At 37.9% G+C, this 18,196-nt stretch overlaps 1 protein-coding gene across 1 annotated transcript; it reads right to left on the bottom strand.

Moving 5' to 3' along the window:
* Positions 1-2,203: 2,203 nt before the first annotated feature.
* Positions 2,204-14,321, bottom strand: LOC114661331 (natterin-1-like). Its single transcript, XM_028814545.2, has 3 exons — positions 14,147-14,321; positions 9,215-9,514; positions 2,204-4,615 (listed from the first exon to the last, which is right to left on the bottom strand). Exons 2-3 carry the CDS (start codon positions 9,465-9,467, stop codon positions 3,531-3,533), a joined length of 1,338 nt encoding a protein of 445 aa, XP_028670378.1. The 5' UTR covers positions 9,468-9,514; positions 14,147-14,321; the 3' UTR covers positions 2,204-3,530.
* Positions 14,322-18,196: the final 3,875 nt, after the last annotated feature.

Genomic DNA, 18,196 nt, shown 5'->3' on the forward strand with positions numbered 1-18,196 from the left:
TATAACCATTCAATGAGCTAGTAAGAAACACAGTCAGGTCAGGTTGGGATACATATACTGGCAAAGTGCGTTGCCACACATGCCACATGACGAAACAGCTCGGTATCCCAGTTGGCAACCCCCCCAGGCAAACATGCGGTCCAGTCACAACCTCCAGAAATGACCGTTTATCTAGCACAGCCAGATATTATATGGGCATCCCCTTGGCCTGGTCCAGCCACTCGGATCCTCAACAATGAAGATCACCCTCTGGGAATTATGCCATATGGCCATAGTGTCGTAAATGATGCTCCCTCACAATGAATGTAATATGCATCATTCGGGCCTCCATGAGGAACTGCTTGTTTGACACAGTCAAACTAGCAGTACCCAAGGGTTCTCACAAGAGACACAGTCTTTATCTCAGGTCTCTGGGTAACGTCCATGTCTCACAACCATATAGCAAAACAGGAAGTACCAGGACTCTAAACACTTGGACCTTTGTCCTTTTGCAAAGATATTGGGAGTGCCCCATACCTCTTGCCAGTGACCTCATGACCCCCCATGCTCTCCCAATCCATCTACAACTTCATACTAACTTCATAGGAAGAATCACCAGAGACATGAATGTCACTGCCGAGGTAAGTAAACCTCTTGACGATCCATTCAGTGTGATTCTTGTATCACTGCAGTACACGTGGGTAAAGTTGCTATCTCTTCCTCAGCTGGATAGATCAATATAATCACTGTAGGGCTTTTGGAAAACACTAGATATATCCAGAGTAGGCTGGATGCTTTCACCAGGCAGTCACTTTTTTAGATGCACCTGACGGCACCAGCTAATAGTATGTGTGAAATTAAAGGGAAGAATGGGCAAGACTAAAGATTCGGATGGCCTGCCATGGCTGTGGGCACCAGAGAACATCAGAGAAAATCAAGTTGTCCAGGTAAGTCATTTTAAGGCAGAATTTTCTAACTTGTAAAAATAGCGTTTCTTAAATTGTACCCCCTCCTGTGACAAATAACAATGAGTCACTTTTCAAAATCAAAAGGTTTATTGCACAAAATAGTCATTCATCATAATTTTGTTTTAATTATGTTGTTTATCTTTTAACAGAAATTGATGAAAGAGCCTTAGGGTAGGCAATGAGTTTTGTTCTTCCTCCTGGTGAACAAATGAACAGGTTGTTTGGATTCCCCACTATGTACATACAACATAAAGTTGTTCATGCGAAAAACATGGATTCTCCAAATAAATTCCAGAAACGTTCATGGAAAGACCTTGGGCTTTGACGCCATTTAAAATCAAAAGGCAAGTCTGTGGGAATGGAATTTTTAGTATAAAGACATCTGTACCTCTTGCATGGCCAGTTAGAATAGCTGCTTGTATTATGTTTGGTAACTGATTCTTGATGTCTGGAAGAAGCAGCTCTAATTCTTTGCAATTCAAGCCTGATTTCTCATTGTCCTGATGTTTCCTTAGCCCTTGAGATGAACATCCTTTTTGGCAGTAGAAAACGCTTTGCCAATTCCAGTCCTTTTCTAAGGAAGCATAGTTTTACCAAGCAAAAGGAATAAATGCTGATCAAATTAAAAAAAATAATAATTATATGTGACAAATTGCTTTGCTCAGGACAGTGGCTCTTCCCAGATCTTGAGCCCTAAAATGAATAAATTTTAATTCACTTGTTAATTTGGTGGGCCTCTCTTGAAGTGGTGTTACCAGCCCTGCACACCACTGCATAAAGAAAATTCTACTGGCCATAACAGAGTTGTAGAACATGCAAAGGATGTTACCACCATCCACATTAAATAGCAACACAGACCGAGTTCTGTTCCTATGACTAGGTTGTTAAATGAATTGGTCGATGAGCGAAGAGTCGTCCCTTACCAATACTGCCTATTTCACTCTATCCTTATCTTTTAAGATTGTTGAAACGGTCGAAGAGTCACATGCTATTGCTTTATCTTTCTTACCAACTTCATAGTTGTTTATGACTGTTACTGTTCAAATGATAATATGTTATTAGTATTAGTATTAGTATTAGTAATTCACATAATAGTATGTGAATTTCCCCTTGGGGATTAATAAAGTATCTATCTATCTATCTATCTATCTATCTATCTATCTATCTATCTATCTATCTATCTATCTATCTATCTATCTATCTATCTATCTATCTATCTATCTATCTATCTATCTATCTATCTATCTATCTAACAACATAGCACAAGAGCAATACCACAGTGGATGATTAGTTGGCCAACTAACACTAACTACAGAGTTTGCGACAGGAACACAAAAGTGGTGAACCAGTATCTGCCTCACAGCTTATGGTGCATGACCCTGAAGCTGCTGTTTCCACGACCAAAGTCGTACAGCATGCAATAACGACTGGTCGGAGAGCTGGTCATACATCTGTGCAATTGTTAAACAGGTAGGTTCTTAGGAGAGAAGTGTCTGTATACTTAATCTGTGTTACTAGGCCAGTCAAGCCTGTCATTGATATTGACCCCAAGTACTTGTAGCAAAGCACCAACACTACATCCACTCTCTGAATAGTGACCAGGCTAAGAGGCTCTTTAGCATGGTGAAAGTCAATAATCTGTTCCTTGATTTTGCTCAGGTTGAGTTGCAGACAATACTCAGGAAGGAACAAAGTTCTCCACCTGACTCCTATACTCCGTCTCATCCCCCTTATCTATACACCCCATAAGTGAAGAATCATTCTGAGAATTTCTGCAGTAGACATGACATGGTGTTATATTTATAGTCCAAGGTGTACAAAGTCCAGCAGACCCCCGTAACCCTGTAGTTAGGATATAGCGGGTTGAATAATGGATGGATGGATGGTGTACAAAGTGAAGAGAAAAAGAGAAAGAGGCGATCCTTGTGGTGCTCCAGTGATAGTCACATCCACATTAAAGGCTCAAAAACTACAGTCTGACGGACAGATATTCCTCAACACCATAGGCTCATCCATCTGCATGTTTCTGACCTTTAACAGAGATAGTTTAATGGTACTGACAGCACTGGAGAAATCAAAAAATATAATCTTCGTAGTACTCTAAGCTTTGTCCAGAAGGGAATAAGCATTATGGAGCAGACAGATAATTGGATCTTTCACTCCAATTTTTGTTCATTAGGCAAACTACAGAAGGTTCAATTGGTCTTCCACAAGAGGACTCACATAGTCCAGTACTTTCATGATGCGGGAGATAAGATCATCTGGTCCATAGTCATTAGGTGAAGAGGTACCTGCCTTCTTGGAACTGGAATACAAGATGTAATGTTATAGTTTTGGGGCAGGCACCTAAAATGTGTTGTCTGTCTACAGTAGATGGAGAATGGACAGCTTTATGTACACTAATAGCCCAAATCATTGAATGACAATATTTCATCATAGAGGTTTTACTACCATCATTGTGCACTTAACGTTCCTGGATATTAGCCTTAGGTTTTACCACTTGCATTTCATTCTTCAGAATCAAAGTTGTTTTGAGGTGGAGAATTTAGTTATGTGTCTTCCTTAATTTTTAGTTTCCTGTTATTAGACAGTCCCAGTAGCTTCAAATTCCTCCACAATGGCTTTCAAATCTTCAATATTTGCTGTTTTGTATATACCTTCAATGGAAGTCTGCTTCAAGCAGCTGTCATAATTCCGCTTTAGCGTAGCTGTGAATGGTAGGTTGGCCATCATGACTGCCCCTTCAATTTTTAATGTGCATTTGCTTCTGGCTGGCATGTTAATGCTATAGTTAATGTCATGGGTTGTGTCTTCTAAAAGCACTGTTCCCCTGCTGCAACGAAAAGTCTTTTGAGCTTCTAAGGTCATTTGATTCCTACTAAAATGGGGAACAAGTGCAGTTACTTGTGTTTCTACTCCAGCAGCAGTAGAGCGGCCAATATCCCAAGACTTCTTTACAACAAAGCTTATCTGAATCCGAAGAGACATGAACATAAGTTGACCATCGCGGTTATCAATTGTGGTGGACCCCAAGATTCGTCTTGGCTGATTGACCACTTTCAATTGTTCTGTTTCATAGTTGATGTCAACAATTTGCTGAGTATAACTTTTCTGGCTAATTACAAGTACATCATAAAATGGCCAGTAACATTCTTTACCTTCATTAGGATAAAAGAAGTTTTTGTGTTGGGGAACCACTTTTCCTAAGTAATCAGAAGTCTTGCCAACATAGACACCACCAAAATCACTAGTTTTAATGGAATTTCCTGGCACATTACCCCATCTATCACTTTTCCATTCTAAAGGTTCAAAGTCATCTTTATTTACTAAAATATCAAAATCATTGGACCACTCTTCTTTTCCTGACAACGAATAGTAGCAGCAGGAGTCCTTGTCTGGGGTATAAAATCCTGCGTGATTTCTATATTTGCAAACATAGTCTTTCCGAGATTTTTTTGAATTATAGATGCCTACAGCTCCTTGAGGGAGAGTCCCATTCCACCTGACCCATTTTAAATTGATGTTGTCTTTGTAAAACGATTCACTGTATTCAGGAGGCTTACCTTCATCACCATCGAAAGGACAATCTGAAAGTAAAGTAATTGTCTTCAGATTGACATGAATAAGTTTCTTGGCTTGTTCTGATTTTCCTCTTTCATTAACGTCACCTATATATAAATTTTAAGAAAAATTTCAGCGTGTCAGTTACTTGAAAATAATATCATCCTTCAATGTTTGCTCTTTATTGTCAAAGCAACATCATTCAAAACCCTTAACAGTTTCTTTTTTCTTTCTCCACCAAGCCTTGCAGCTCCCTGATACTTGGTTTGAATCCTAGCCTTGTCTCTGTCTGTGTAGAGGTTGTACTTTCTTCTTGTGTCTGTATGGTTTGCACTAAGCATTTTTGCTTTCCTCCACATCCCTAAGACATTCATGTTAGGTTGATTTCAAATTGACCACTGGGTGAATGTGCATATCCAGAGTTGGTTCTGACATTACAGCCAATGCAGTCTAAATAAGTGCTAAGTTTCAGCCAGGGTTGGTTTCATAACTTATGTATGTTGTCCTTTTGTGTCATATGTATTGTTTTTTAATTATTATTTTTTATATGCTCTTTATTATTTTGTAAATTTTGACTATGTTCCTTGCAGTTTATGAACGGAACACCAATTGATGGGGCCACTATGACGTCACTACTGAGGCCAGGGTCTCAGCCTTTATATTCAGGCTGAGGAGTTATGCCCCTCAAAGTGTCATTAACCTCCTTATCTTTTTGTTTAGTCCCAAAGTCAGAAACATCAAATTTCTGTCAACAATAAAAAATGTTATTACATAGAATAGAATCATGTAAATATCAAAATGGTAACATTAATACAGTAGAAAAGTATCTCTAGTGTCCACTGCTGTACTGATGCAGATTTAGAATACATCCCTTCATATGATATGTTTTTAAGCAGACACAGCAGAAGTGTGATTCATTGCACAATGTTTAAAATATTTTTTCTGTTGTTTGCTCATCAGAGGATAGAATATCAGAGCCTGATCTGAGTGATCAATGCTTCCCCTTGTGTTACTGTAGGCTACAACAGCACAAGGCTTAGTGACCTCCACATCTTCCTTGTTATGAGATTTGACAGTACCTGTATTGTATTCAGTGCTTAAAGGGGCTAACGTCTTTCTTAACACTAGAATCCCTGAAGTCTACAAAAAAACTTGTAATCCTGGGCCACCTTAAATTCCTTCGCACCTCTCCATTAGCATCTTGCATTTCTCGCATTTCCTGTCATCCTACATTTACATAGATCATTGTAGACACAGAGCACACACGAAATGCATGCATTGCAAATAACAATATATTATTTACCCAATACAGCTCCAGGCACCTCACACCCAGATAAACAAGACTTGAGCTGGGAGAATTTTTTGCCTTTTGTGTGGTATAGCAGGCTGCTTGCTGCTTGTGCTGATCAACACATTTGCAAAACAAAAGACACTGATGGAGAGGTGCAAAGGAATTTAAGGTGGCCCGGGATGATGAGTTTTTTTGTAGGCTTTAAGGATTCTAGAGTTAACCTTCCACTTGATCACAATCATTTTTCCCTTATGCCATGCAGCCGCTTTCACACCACAGTGGCGCTTCATGTAACCAAATTCACCAGGCATATCATGTTAGTTCATTTGTGCAGTGCTATATGCATCAGTTTCACTATCTGTGTCAAATGTCTGATGACTAATATAATATAATATAATATAATATAATATAATATAATATAATATAATATAATATAATATAATATAATATAATATAATATAATATAATAATAGGTATTTTATTTTGTCTGTGCTGAGTTGCATTTTGTTTTTGTAAGTAAATGTTGTCCCCATAAGTCAAACGGGGAAAGATGATGAAGAGAGACTGCAACCCCAAGACGGGAATTTCCTGTTTACTCAACCAATTACATCCGGAACATTTAGTTTTTAAACGAGAGGAGTGGAAAAGAACAGCGAGGTGAGGAGAGAAAAAGGAGATCGAGAGAAGAAAGGAGCAGCTTTACGCATTCATTTTCCCACTCACCACCTCTGTTCATTGTGCAGTTCCACTGCTTGCTTTTTCAGTATCCGGATCACCATCACAACAACCAGTGCAGAGAAGCCCTGGGGTTTGGATTCCTATCAGCCATTGTCAAGGACTTACACGCTGAGGTCGTTTTGTATTTCAGGAAGAAGCAAAATATGACTTCATCCAATATTCAATTATTGCCGGACTTTATTAGCTTTGGACTCATTTATCACATATATTTCAACTGCCATTTATCATTTATCTGTGTTTGTGTTCTGTGTTTATTAATGTATTGTTTAGGGGCAAGGGAGGGTTTTTGTAAATATTATTATTGTATATTCGTGTGTTCATATAAACAATATACTGTATATATATAATCATTCACTGATTTCTTTGGGCTAGTGGTGAATTGTGTGCACATATATAGTATTGAGTATTTGTCGGCCCTCGTGTGTGTATATATAGATTTATCCACTGTCAATATATCTGCACTTGATTTTACATTTCTGACTTGTGGCGTCTGTTAGTTCATTGTTGGGGGAGAAAGGACTATTTGTAAGAAGTACGGCTTGTTATTAGCCTGAGAATCCTTAGGTTAGCCAAGGCAATAGTCTTGGTAGTGTAGTTGCCGGTCTGGGTAAAGGGGTTGGCTGTTACAATATAATATAATATAATATAATATAATATAATATAATATAATATAATATAATATAATATAATATAATATAATATAATATAATATAATATAATATTGTCTTCACTATTACTTAATTTGAGCTGTGGTTAAGTTTCAGTTTGTTCTGAAACTGCATTTACGGCTTATCATTTGCCATAGTGTTTTTTGTTGAAGACTCCACCCTACTCAAGAATATCGATGAGTTACCTTAGAATTACCATAAAGTGACAGAAAGCATAGAAACATTCATGATTTTTTGCTGCATGTTGTTATTTCGTTCACTAGATGGTAGCAGATTACTGTCCCGAAAATTATTCAGGCTTAACACTGTAAAGAAGATAATTATACGTCACCCCAAGTGTAACTTGGATTACACCATAATTGCATAGAATTCCAAATTTGAGTCACAGTCAGGGTTAACACCAAGGAGGATAATAATAAAAAAGTGTGCATCATTACTTGTTAGTACTTTTCTTTTTTTTTTTGTTATAGGCCATTATTGCTTTTTTTGGATTTCTGTATTTCTGTATTTCAGACTGGTCTTGTTAGCATTAGATCAACTTTTAGGCAGACCTTTTTGCCTTATCTTTTACCATTTTGCTATTGCTAAATCACAACGATCAGTACCTCCTCATCACTACCCTCAACTGGATAAACAGATTAAATAATGGATGAATTGCTAAAGTAGTATTTGCATTGCGTTGTTCAACCTCTGACCATTGTTCAGGTTTAACGAGGACTGAAATAAAGGTTGTGATGGTAGTTTTTGTAGGTTCACATGCTTCTTTGCTTTTCTGAAGACTGTAAGTCAGGAAGAGAATGAGTAATTATTCCCTGTCTACACTTTAATCCCTAACCCTTCATTCCTCTGCAATGTATGAATCCACTCACTCCTCAGCTTCACTGTCTAACGTCTGGATCGCAAAAGTCTCCATCACTCTTTATTCCAAGGTCAGCAATAACCCCAAACCCCTTTTATTTCTCTTGTGCTCCTTTTATACTGCATACATGAATGTGCCTTACAATGGACTACTGCCTGATGGGAATGGTTTCTGCTTTTTTCCCCAATGGTTCTGGGACAGGCTTTATTTTAAATATACTGGCACAGATGGATGACTGCTTAATTAAATGATTTCTGGTGACCAGACTTATAACCGTCTAATGTTTGCTTGGGCTGCTGGATGGTAACTGACAAGAAGTCAATCAAGTGATAAGATATCCTACATTGCATATATTACTGTATGCTATGGTCAATGTTGTATTGTTCAATTGTGGTGTATGTTTTATTGGGTATTTTGCATACAGTGTGACCATTTTGAAATTTTTCATTGTATTTATTATAGTTATTAATTTATTTTCAAATCCTCTTAATCAGCATGTGTAGGGAACACAGAATCTATCCTTGCAGAAATGATGGGATGCTGGTTCATCTTAAAGCATAATCACCAACATTAGGACATAGTTAACTTCCCTTTGCTTCAAAGTCTCTGTGATGTGGAAGGAAAACATACAAACTCCACACAGGCAGTAACCAGGCTGGTATTGGAATCTAGTCTTTAGAGCTGTGCTGCAGCAACCTATACATGCTACTACCTTTATTTATTGTTGCTTGATTTTTCCTCAAGCAAACGTGAAAGAAAATTCTGTTAAATTCTTGTAATGTACAACATATAAAACAAATAAACTTCCTAATAAAATGTTACTGGGCTAGCACAGCCAAATGGAGCACTCCCTGGACACACAATATTCCAGATTTCATGTAAGTATGAGGTGGAACTTGCCAATATTTTATAATAAATTAAAATGCAAGAACATTTTGCAAGAACAGTGGATGCTATATAAAAATGTAAATTAAAATGAATTGAAGTAGCCATAAACACTGGTCATTTATGAGTCTCACTGTCTTCTTTCAAATGAATGAAGTAGCCAGCTGATAATGTAATGCATGGCATCCATGTTGCAGGGAGGTGGAATTGTTGGTTACTGTATTATTAAAAATCACAATACAGCTGAAGAATTTTCTAAACTCACTTTTTCTTATTTCATCCTTTAATTTCTCCACAAGATCGTTCCTCTTGACAACCTCTAAGATTTGAAGGGCAATCTGCATGGCGTTCCTGTTGTATGCATTTGTCATTAAGATGGCAGTATCACATTTGTCCGCCTTCTCCAGTTTACCTCTTGCTATTTTAAAATCTTCTAACTTTGCTTTAAAGTGTTTAAACTCTTCCTCCCGTAACTCATCTAGAGTTTCTTTCAAGACATCAAAAATATTTCTTGCCATGCTGCTGGTGAAACAGATGATGGATCTGCTGCCCAAAATCTTTCAGTCTAGAGTGACAATAATGAGATTGTTAATAGTGAATTAATCATTTTAAATAGCACCTTTCACAGTAACCACAAACCGAAGAGGATTTGTAAAGCAAAGAAAACTGCAACACAAGATCTCAAAGTAAAATATAAGATAAATATTTCTCAAATTGGATGATGAACAGAATCTGCTTGTATGCACTGCAGATGTAGCTAAATGTGAAAACCAAAACAGCAGCATCCCATGTAACAAAGCAACCTTCACTTGATATACTTACATTATGTGGAGAACTCAACTGTGGCCTGCAGTGGGTACACCAAATCCCCATACCTGACACACTCAGACAGGCACAAGTTCGGCAACACATGTTTTTATTTTTCTGTGGGAAAAGCTTCCCAAATCAGTTCCCACCTGCACAGCACAAAAGCACAGTCAAATAAAGAGCACACAGCTCTTTCTTTTCTCTTCTTCTTCCCTTCTCTCTCTCTCTTGTCCACCTAAACTTATTCCGGGACGCTTCGTCCCTCTTCCTCCCTACTCTGGCTCCTGGGAGCTTCTTTTAGCTTCAGGCCCATTAGCATGGTCCACAAGCACTTCTTGGTGAGGCAGAAGCCCAACAAATTAGGGCTCTGCAATCTCTGCAGCATCCCCTAGGGGCACCCACGGAACCCAACAAGGCTGTACCAAACTCCAACTGTCATGAAGCCCTGTGGGAATCCAAGGCACCACTGCAACCCAGGGGGGTTGCCACCTAGCGCTCCAGGGAGATAATTTCCTGTGCCTGTCCCCACCCGGTTTCCTTCCTTTATGAAGGCATCCCAGCCAGATAAGGCTCCTGGCAGTTTGTCACACAAGATCTGTAAGTCTTAAACAGAAACATTAACAAACTTTTCTTATTTTTTGTTTGTATTATTAATTTTTTACTTTTTTGCTCTTTTTGCTTCAAATTTTTCTTAAACGTGTTTAAACAAAGATACTTGAAATACAGAGTTTTTTGCACATGTGTCACAGTCATTAACTGAATCTTTCTATGAGGCAAGCTGAAGCTGGAGAATTTTGGAAACCCCAGGCAAATGAAGCTACAGGGATATTACTAAGGGTATTTCTATAAAGAATAGAGTTGTATTGGTGTACCTGTGTAGGACATCATTGTTTTTAAAAGCAATGCTGGATTGCTGCGAGTATGCTACTTTTCTTTTCTTATATCATCTGATTCAAGCATGATAATACAGTCATATCATAAGCATTACAAAAAATGGTAGAAGATTTAAGAGAAAGAAAACCTCTGAGTTGGCAGCCCCAGTACCAGTGAAGCATTATGTAGGGGAATTGCTGTTGATATAAAGGAGCCCCAGTAGCCTTTCTTGACACAAATTTTGCTGAATAATTTGTTGGCCATAAGTCCTCAGTGTTAGTGTATCAGAGAAAGGATGCGCAGCATTGTTCACAGTAACACTTGTTTTTGTATTCATTCTCTCCTTTGCTTCTACAAGCAAATGGTGCAGAGTGTCCACTGCTGAGCCCGTCCTTTAAATTAGCTTGTTGTTTTTTATTCCAAATGAATTTGTCTCAGTGTGATAACTTCTCCTTCTCCCTCCGATTTGTGCGTTTTCTTTTGCATTCATAAATATTTTGTAGCTTCTCACAGTATGTCACTACCATTCATTCATCATAGCCAACAAACCAGTATAATCCTCTAAAGGTTGTATTCACACCCCACAATGCAATACATATCAGTATTCCCAACCGAACATGAGGTGCTGTTTGGAAGCATCATCAATAGTCTGCACAGAGAGCAAAGAAAATATTCTCATACATTTAGCCAAAAAAGTAGGCATTTTAAATCATTCATTTAAATACAAAATGTGCCATTTTTTAGTATTCTTGGCCAAAACATTTGGTGCATCCTTAATTCGAGCCTTAGTGCTTGCTCCAGTCATCACTTAGTACCACATTCTGCGTTGGCTCTTGTGTTTGTATGGCTGTCTGTGCCTGCTACTATACAAGTCTTTTTTTTCATTTGGCAAACTGATTTCATTTTATATTGCAGCAGTAGTAGTTAGTTCATGTGTACAGAGTACAGCAAAATGCTTACTGGCAAGTCCATCCAACATGCAACACGTCAACACTCACCAGCTCCATGATAAACAAGATTGTTTTGTTACATTCCCACCTTGTTCGTAAAAACTGCTGGGATAGAATCCAGCCCTGCAGTTCTAAAATGTGCTATGTTGGTTTGACAACGGATGAATAGGAGGAAGCAATGAACTAAAATTCCTTAAGATGTAAGGAGTAATCCATACCTTGTTGTTTCAAATATAGACATAAGAAAACATCTGATGAAAACAGGCCATTCAGCATAACAATAGAGCTGCATGTATCTTTCTTGTTAACATTGTGGCCAAAAGCTGATAATATCTGCTTTAAAAGACAATAAGTGTTTTTTCTATATTAAAATACCAGATCTGGCATCCATACAATGAGTTTGAAGTATCACCCAGCTCCTCATAATCTTTTATGAAGATTTACTCAGTATAATGTTTTTATCTGCACACACAGAAACAGTTTATCTGTATATACTCGCCTATAAGTCGGGTCTTGAAACCCGTAAAATCGATCATAAATTCAAACCCTGACTTATACGCCTGTTCAAAATTTTTTTTTTACATTTTCTTGTTTCCTCCAATCTCGCACCAGTTTCTCAGACACATCGAATTTTGTTGCAGCAGCGCAGTTACCAATTTCTTTCGCCACTTCAATGACTTTTAATTTAAAACCACCTTCATATTTTCTTCTGATCGAATGCTCAATTGTAGATAAGGGATGCCCTTGCGATAAAGGTGTATGAGGGTGTGAGATACAAAAAACACAAAACAGTGCAAACGTCACTTCGGAATAGTTTGGGTATTACTGTGTGGTCGCGTAGGCACAATGCATAGAAAAAAAGGAAAGTGTGCTCCGCAGTTACTCTCTCAGGTGGGCGTTAACATATCACAATCTCTTGGACCAATAGCATGAGTTTTCCGTATTTGACTTACTGTATATGACCGACATTATAAAATACAGGAAATTATACGGTAAAATTAAGCCCCGACTTCTCCACGGGAGAACTTAAACGCGAGTATATATGGAACTTAAAATTTGTCCTGTGAGAGTCCAGGGATTTTCAAAATCTGTTTCCTCATAATTCAAGAGGATGAGCAGTCAGAGTCTATCCTTGGACAAAACTGTTTGAACGTATATGAAGGTTATCATTATTCGTTTAACCTAACAAAGCCAATAATTCTGCCACAGGTTCAAAGAGGGTTGAATTATACCCCAAGACCATTAGGTGTAAAGAACAGACTGGCATTGTTCAGGATGGCAGCAGATCGCAATGCATTCTCGCTTGCTCATACTTCACCTACTAAGACTCACTAATTGACATAAATCAGCAAGCATTTCTAGAGAAAGCACCAAGGGGGAGTGTATACCCCTCATTGGCAATGTCCAATCCAAAACTGAGGGTTGCATCCCTGGACCTGTGAGGCAACAGTAGTAACCAATTGCTGAACTAATCCCATAATTAATCCCTATAGTTTCTTCTATTCCATGCTATTACATTTCACTGTGTATTGGCAACATGTTGTTCTGACATTAATGCTGAAGACCATCCAGATCTCAGGTCATTTTTGAGAGAACTCCAAGCATGACAGAATTCTACAACCCACCTCTGAGATGGAGGGCATATAAAGGGAACTGGCTCAGGGATGTTTTAACTAGGTGTGAACAAATCTCCAATGGTGTATCATTCTCTGCCTTTACAAATTCAGTGATTGCACGTTACTTAATTTTGTAGTTTTCAGCGATTATGTTGACTAAGTTCTGAAGCAAGAAATACACGATAAACCACAAAAGTTAGAAACTTGTCATTCACACACTTTAGTACAAAAATTTAATCTTTGATCACTTACAAAATCAGCTGTGTGCAACAGCCTCTTCAGGTTTAAAAAGTTTAAAGATTTTTGATTCATCATGTATAGAAAATAGCCGTATTGACAACTCCATATTCAGTAGAAAGAGAGTAAGAAGGAATAGTATGAAAGTAAAACATATATTAGATGTATTCCTGTTTGGTATTTGGTTATGATAATTTAATTTTCATATGATTAACGGTTGATATTTTTTATAATAGCAGAAGTAACTGGTGCTCTGTCCTTGCCTTACTAATGCTTCAGAGACAGACTCCACTGATCCTGAACTGGATGAATTCATGAATTCATGCAGAACTACCTGTCTTTGTTCTTAAACGTTTAAAAATAAACATCCATATGTCTCACAAAGCAAACGTTTTGCCACTGCTCATTTTGAATTTTTTTATATTCTTAGAAACAACTGACGGTTTAACATGCTGTGCACAAACCTCATCTCTAAATGAATGAAGCTGCACCTCACTCACGCTATCAACGTTCACCCTAGTATGAAGCTTTGCTTTGGGTGAAATCTCCATGATGTTCCAAGCTTATATGATAAAATGTTCACTTTAAAATGGAATGACTCTACAGAAAGGTCATTTTGGCCTCTTGATTTACTGATACAGTCATTTTAAAAACCAGAAAAGCTATCACTAAAAATTATAATGCAATCTGCAATACTAAATGAAGATTACGTACCTCAGCCATTCATGTTTGAGGATCCAAGTGGAAAAGATTGCACTAGAAATCCATAGCCGAGGCCAGACAGTGTTTGACTGTGGAGTTCAAGACCCAGAGATATGTTGCAGCAGGAACTGGGAGCTTTAAGGATTGCTACACAGCCTGCTTATGCTGGCTAAATTTTCTGTTTCGTTCTGAGCTGTTTAACTTCAGAGTTACATTAAATGCTGTTCAAGGTTAAAGGTTGGGAGCATGTGCTGATAGCGCGTTGCCGCACCCACCACATGACGAGGAACCTGGATTGGGGCCCGAGAGCAGCGGGTGACACCTCAACACCACACTGGAACAGTGTGAGGTTTTTTTATGGTGGCTGGGATGAAAATCCTGCCATCAACCCCCAAGTTTTCCCTGTAAATTGGAGGTCCTGCTTGCAAGGCTGGATGCAGATTAACGTCATACCCAGGACAAAGCAATTGCAGGTTAAAGATCAGCTATAAAAGATGAGTGTCACTGCACCTACAGAGCTCACTCTAGCTAGATAAAGCTCAGAGGTGGGTAAAGTAGCCAAAAATTGTACTCAAGTAAGAGTAGCGTTACTTCAAAATAATATTACTCAAGTAGAAGTAAGAAGTAGTCATCCAAAAAATTACTCAAGTAAGAGTAAAAAAGTACTTGCTGAAAAGACTATTCAAGTACTGAGTAACTGTTTGAACATAATAAATTATTTATTTTTTAGAAATGTTGTAATAAGACAGACAAAAATATAAAATAATGTGCAAATTCTGCTATTTCCAAATAATAAAATAAAAAATGAGTAAAAATAAATAACATTTTTACAAAATAAAGATGCACAAATAACACAAAGTTCCAAATCTCAGTTTTTCACAACAAAACTTTTGAAGCCAATACCTACAGTAGGTAACATGTATGTCTGAACAGTGCAAACTACTTACAGTGACAAGATAACCCGTACACTGACAGTATAATGCTGCATATTCACTTGCCCTCCAAATAGCACAGCTGATAGAAAATAACATTAGAACAAGGCAGCTTGTGCTCGTACAACAAGTCTCACTTTACCTTGACTGGCCAGTCCCGGATAGTTGACACAGACTGCTCAGCCAATCAGAGCGCAGCAGGCCTGCCGTGCCTCAGAGGCCCGAGTTTGATTCCCTGCTGGAGAGAAAGTGATATTTTTTTTTTCTTTTTAACCTCAAGCGGATATAAAATTTATAAATTGGTATGCATTGTCAGTTAATGAGATTAGAATGAGACTAGGTGTTCAGAGACATACTGTCTGCTCAAATCCAACTAAATGCAGTCAAATTGATTGGGCGGCGTTTCATGATACAGATGGACAATGACCCAAAGCATACAGCCAAAGCAACCTAGGAGTTTATTAAAGCAAAGAAGTGGAAAATTCTTGAATGGCCAAGTCAGTCACCTGATCTTAACCCAATTGAGCATGCATTTCACTTGTTGAAGACTAAACTTCAGACAGAAAGGCCCACAAACAAACAGCAACTGAAAGCCACTGCAGTAAAGGCCTGGCAGAGCATTAAAAAGGAGGAAACCCAGCATCTGGTGATGTCCATGAGTTCAAGACTTCAGGCGGTCATTGCCAGCAAAGGGTTTTCAACCAAATATTAGAAATGAACATTTTATTTCCAGTTATTTAATTTGTCCAATTACTTTTGAGCCCCTAAAATGAAGGGATTGTGTTAAAAAAATGCTTTAGTTGCCTCACATTTTTATGCAATCGTTTTGTTCACCCCACTGAATTAAAGCTGAAAGTCTGCACTTCAACTGCATCTGAGTTGTTTCATTTAAAATTCATTGTGGTAATGTACAGAACCAAAATTAGAAAAAAGTTGTCTCTGTCCAAATATTTATGGACCTAACTGTATATACAGTATATGTGTGTGTGTGTGTATCTGAGATTTATGTCAATAAAATAAATGAAAAATGATTCAGTCTGTTTATTATTCAGCACATGCTGCAGGAAAGCAAGAAGGCCGTTAGAGTACATATAGATCTGAAAGGCACTAGATAGACAGATAAATAGGAAAGTCACTGTATAATAGATGTAGGATGCTCTTTTTAAAAAAATAAAAAATTGAGACTGCAATTAACATGAACAAGTGTCCTTATAACTGTTCTTATTTTTAAGTTCTATAAGACATACACTGTCAGACAGATCACTGAATAATGCACAGACAGAGAAGTTACTAGATAGATAAACTGGGAAGGCACTGTATAATAGAAGATATAAAACTGTCAGGAGAAAAAAACAGCTATAGATAGATAGATAGATAGATAGATAGATAGATAGATAGATAGATAGATAGATAGATAGATAGATATGAGGAAGTAACTAAAGGATATGATCAAAGTGGAGCATATGATGTTATTTATGTTAACTTTCGGAAAGCATTTGATAAGGTGCCACGTGAGACGTTGGGCATCAAACTATAAATGACGTGGGAGTTCAGGGTGATGTTTGAATAGGTGATAAATTGGCTCAGATGAAGGAAGCAGAGGGTTATAGTGCGAACATCAGAATTGTCTAATGTTAAGAGTGGTATTCCACAGGTGTCTGTGTTAAGGCCGCTGCCATTTGTGATGTATATATATAAATAATTTGGATTGGAATATAAGTAACCATCTGGCTAAGTTTGCAGATGATACCAAGCTAGGTGGATTGGCAGATAATCTAGATTCCATTGAATCAGGATTTACAGAGGGACTTGGACAGCCTACAGACTTGGGCAGATTTGTGGCAGATGAAATTTAATGTAAGTAAATATAAAGTATTACACGTAGCAAGTAAAAATGTTAAATTTCAATACACAATAGTCTGAAAATCAAAAGCACACCTTATGAGAAGGATTTAGGAGTCATAGTGGACTCAATGCTATCAAATGCCAAAAGGTGTTCAGAAAGCATTAAGAAGGCTAACAGAATGTTAGGTTATACAGCACTGTGTGTGGAGTCCAAGTCCAAGGAGGTTATGCTCAAGCTTTATAATGCACTGGTGAGGCCTCATCTTGAGTACTGTGTCCAGTTTTGGTTTCCAGACAACAAAAAGGACATAGCAGCACTAGAAAATGTCCAGAGAAGATGACTAAGCTGATTCTAAGGCTACAGGGGTTAAATTATGAGGAAAGATTAAAAGAGCTGAGCCTTTCCAGTTTAGTTTCAGGCAAATTGCAGAGGGTCCAGTGTTACTCTGACCAGAGTTCTCAAACAGTCACAAATAAAAGAAATTGGTTTGTGGGAGACATTCCAGTCAATCCTCCAAACTCTTGAAAGGAAGTGATTGGAAAATGGAGACCATAAAGCATAAAACAAAAAATGAAATCAACCAAAAACTCTTCTGTCCTCCTCAACTTCTCATCCATCCCTAAAACAAAATAACACTCCCTTGCTCTGGCCACTTATCTGCTGTATCCTTCTCTATCTTTCTCTCAGTCTAAACTGATAACTTCCTCTATACTCTGCCAATAAGTCTTCATGTTTGCTCACTTTGTAACTCCAGAGTTATTGGACCCCGAATTGGAAACAACTTTTTACCCCAATATACCATTGTTTTCGGGTTAAGCCCCAATTTACTATCCAGAGTCAGGGTATTACTGGCACAAGCTTAGAAAGCCCAATCTATTGCTGGCTAATCAAGATCTTCTTTGGCTAAGCGTCAGAACTGTCAGTTCTGATTTAAGAACCTGTGTTTTCATCTTCTACCTGAATGATTCAGTTTCAAGTTTTCTTTATTGACCACAGGCTCAAATTCCTTACCGGTGATGAAGGGGGTCTGTAATTATTTCTAAGGAATAAAAAGACCGCAGAGAGCTGTTCTAAGTGAACCATGACAGGTACACACAAAATCCATGCATAAAATGAGATGTTGAAGCTTTTCGTTGATTAGTTAATGTTTGATGCCAATTGGGAGGGCGTTTGATCAAGATAGAAATTAATCTGTATTAAGTCAGATGGTTTTGAGTGGAAGACATGTTCTGTTGATTTTAATACACAAGCGTGGTTGCATCCTCCTCTCTACAGTTTTTTGAA

This window comes from Erpetoichthys calabaricus, chromosome 11 (assembly GCF_900747795.2).
Source record: "Erpetoichthys calabaricus chromosome 11, fErpCal1.3, whole genome shotgun sequence".
Classification (NCBI taxonomy): Eukaryota; Metazoa; Chordata; class Cladistia; order Polypteriformes; family Polypteridae; genus Erpetoichthys; species Erpetoichthys calabaricus.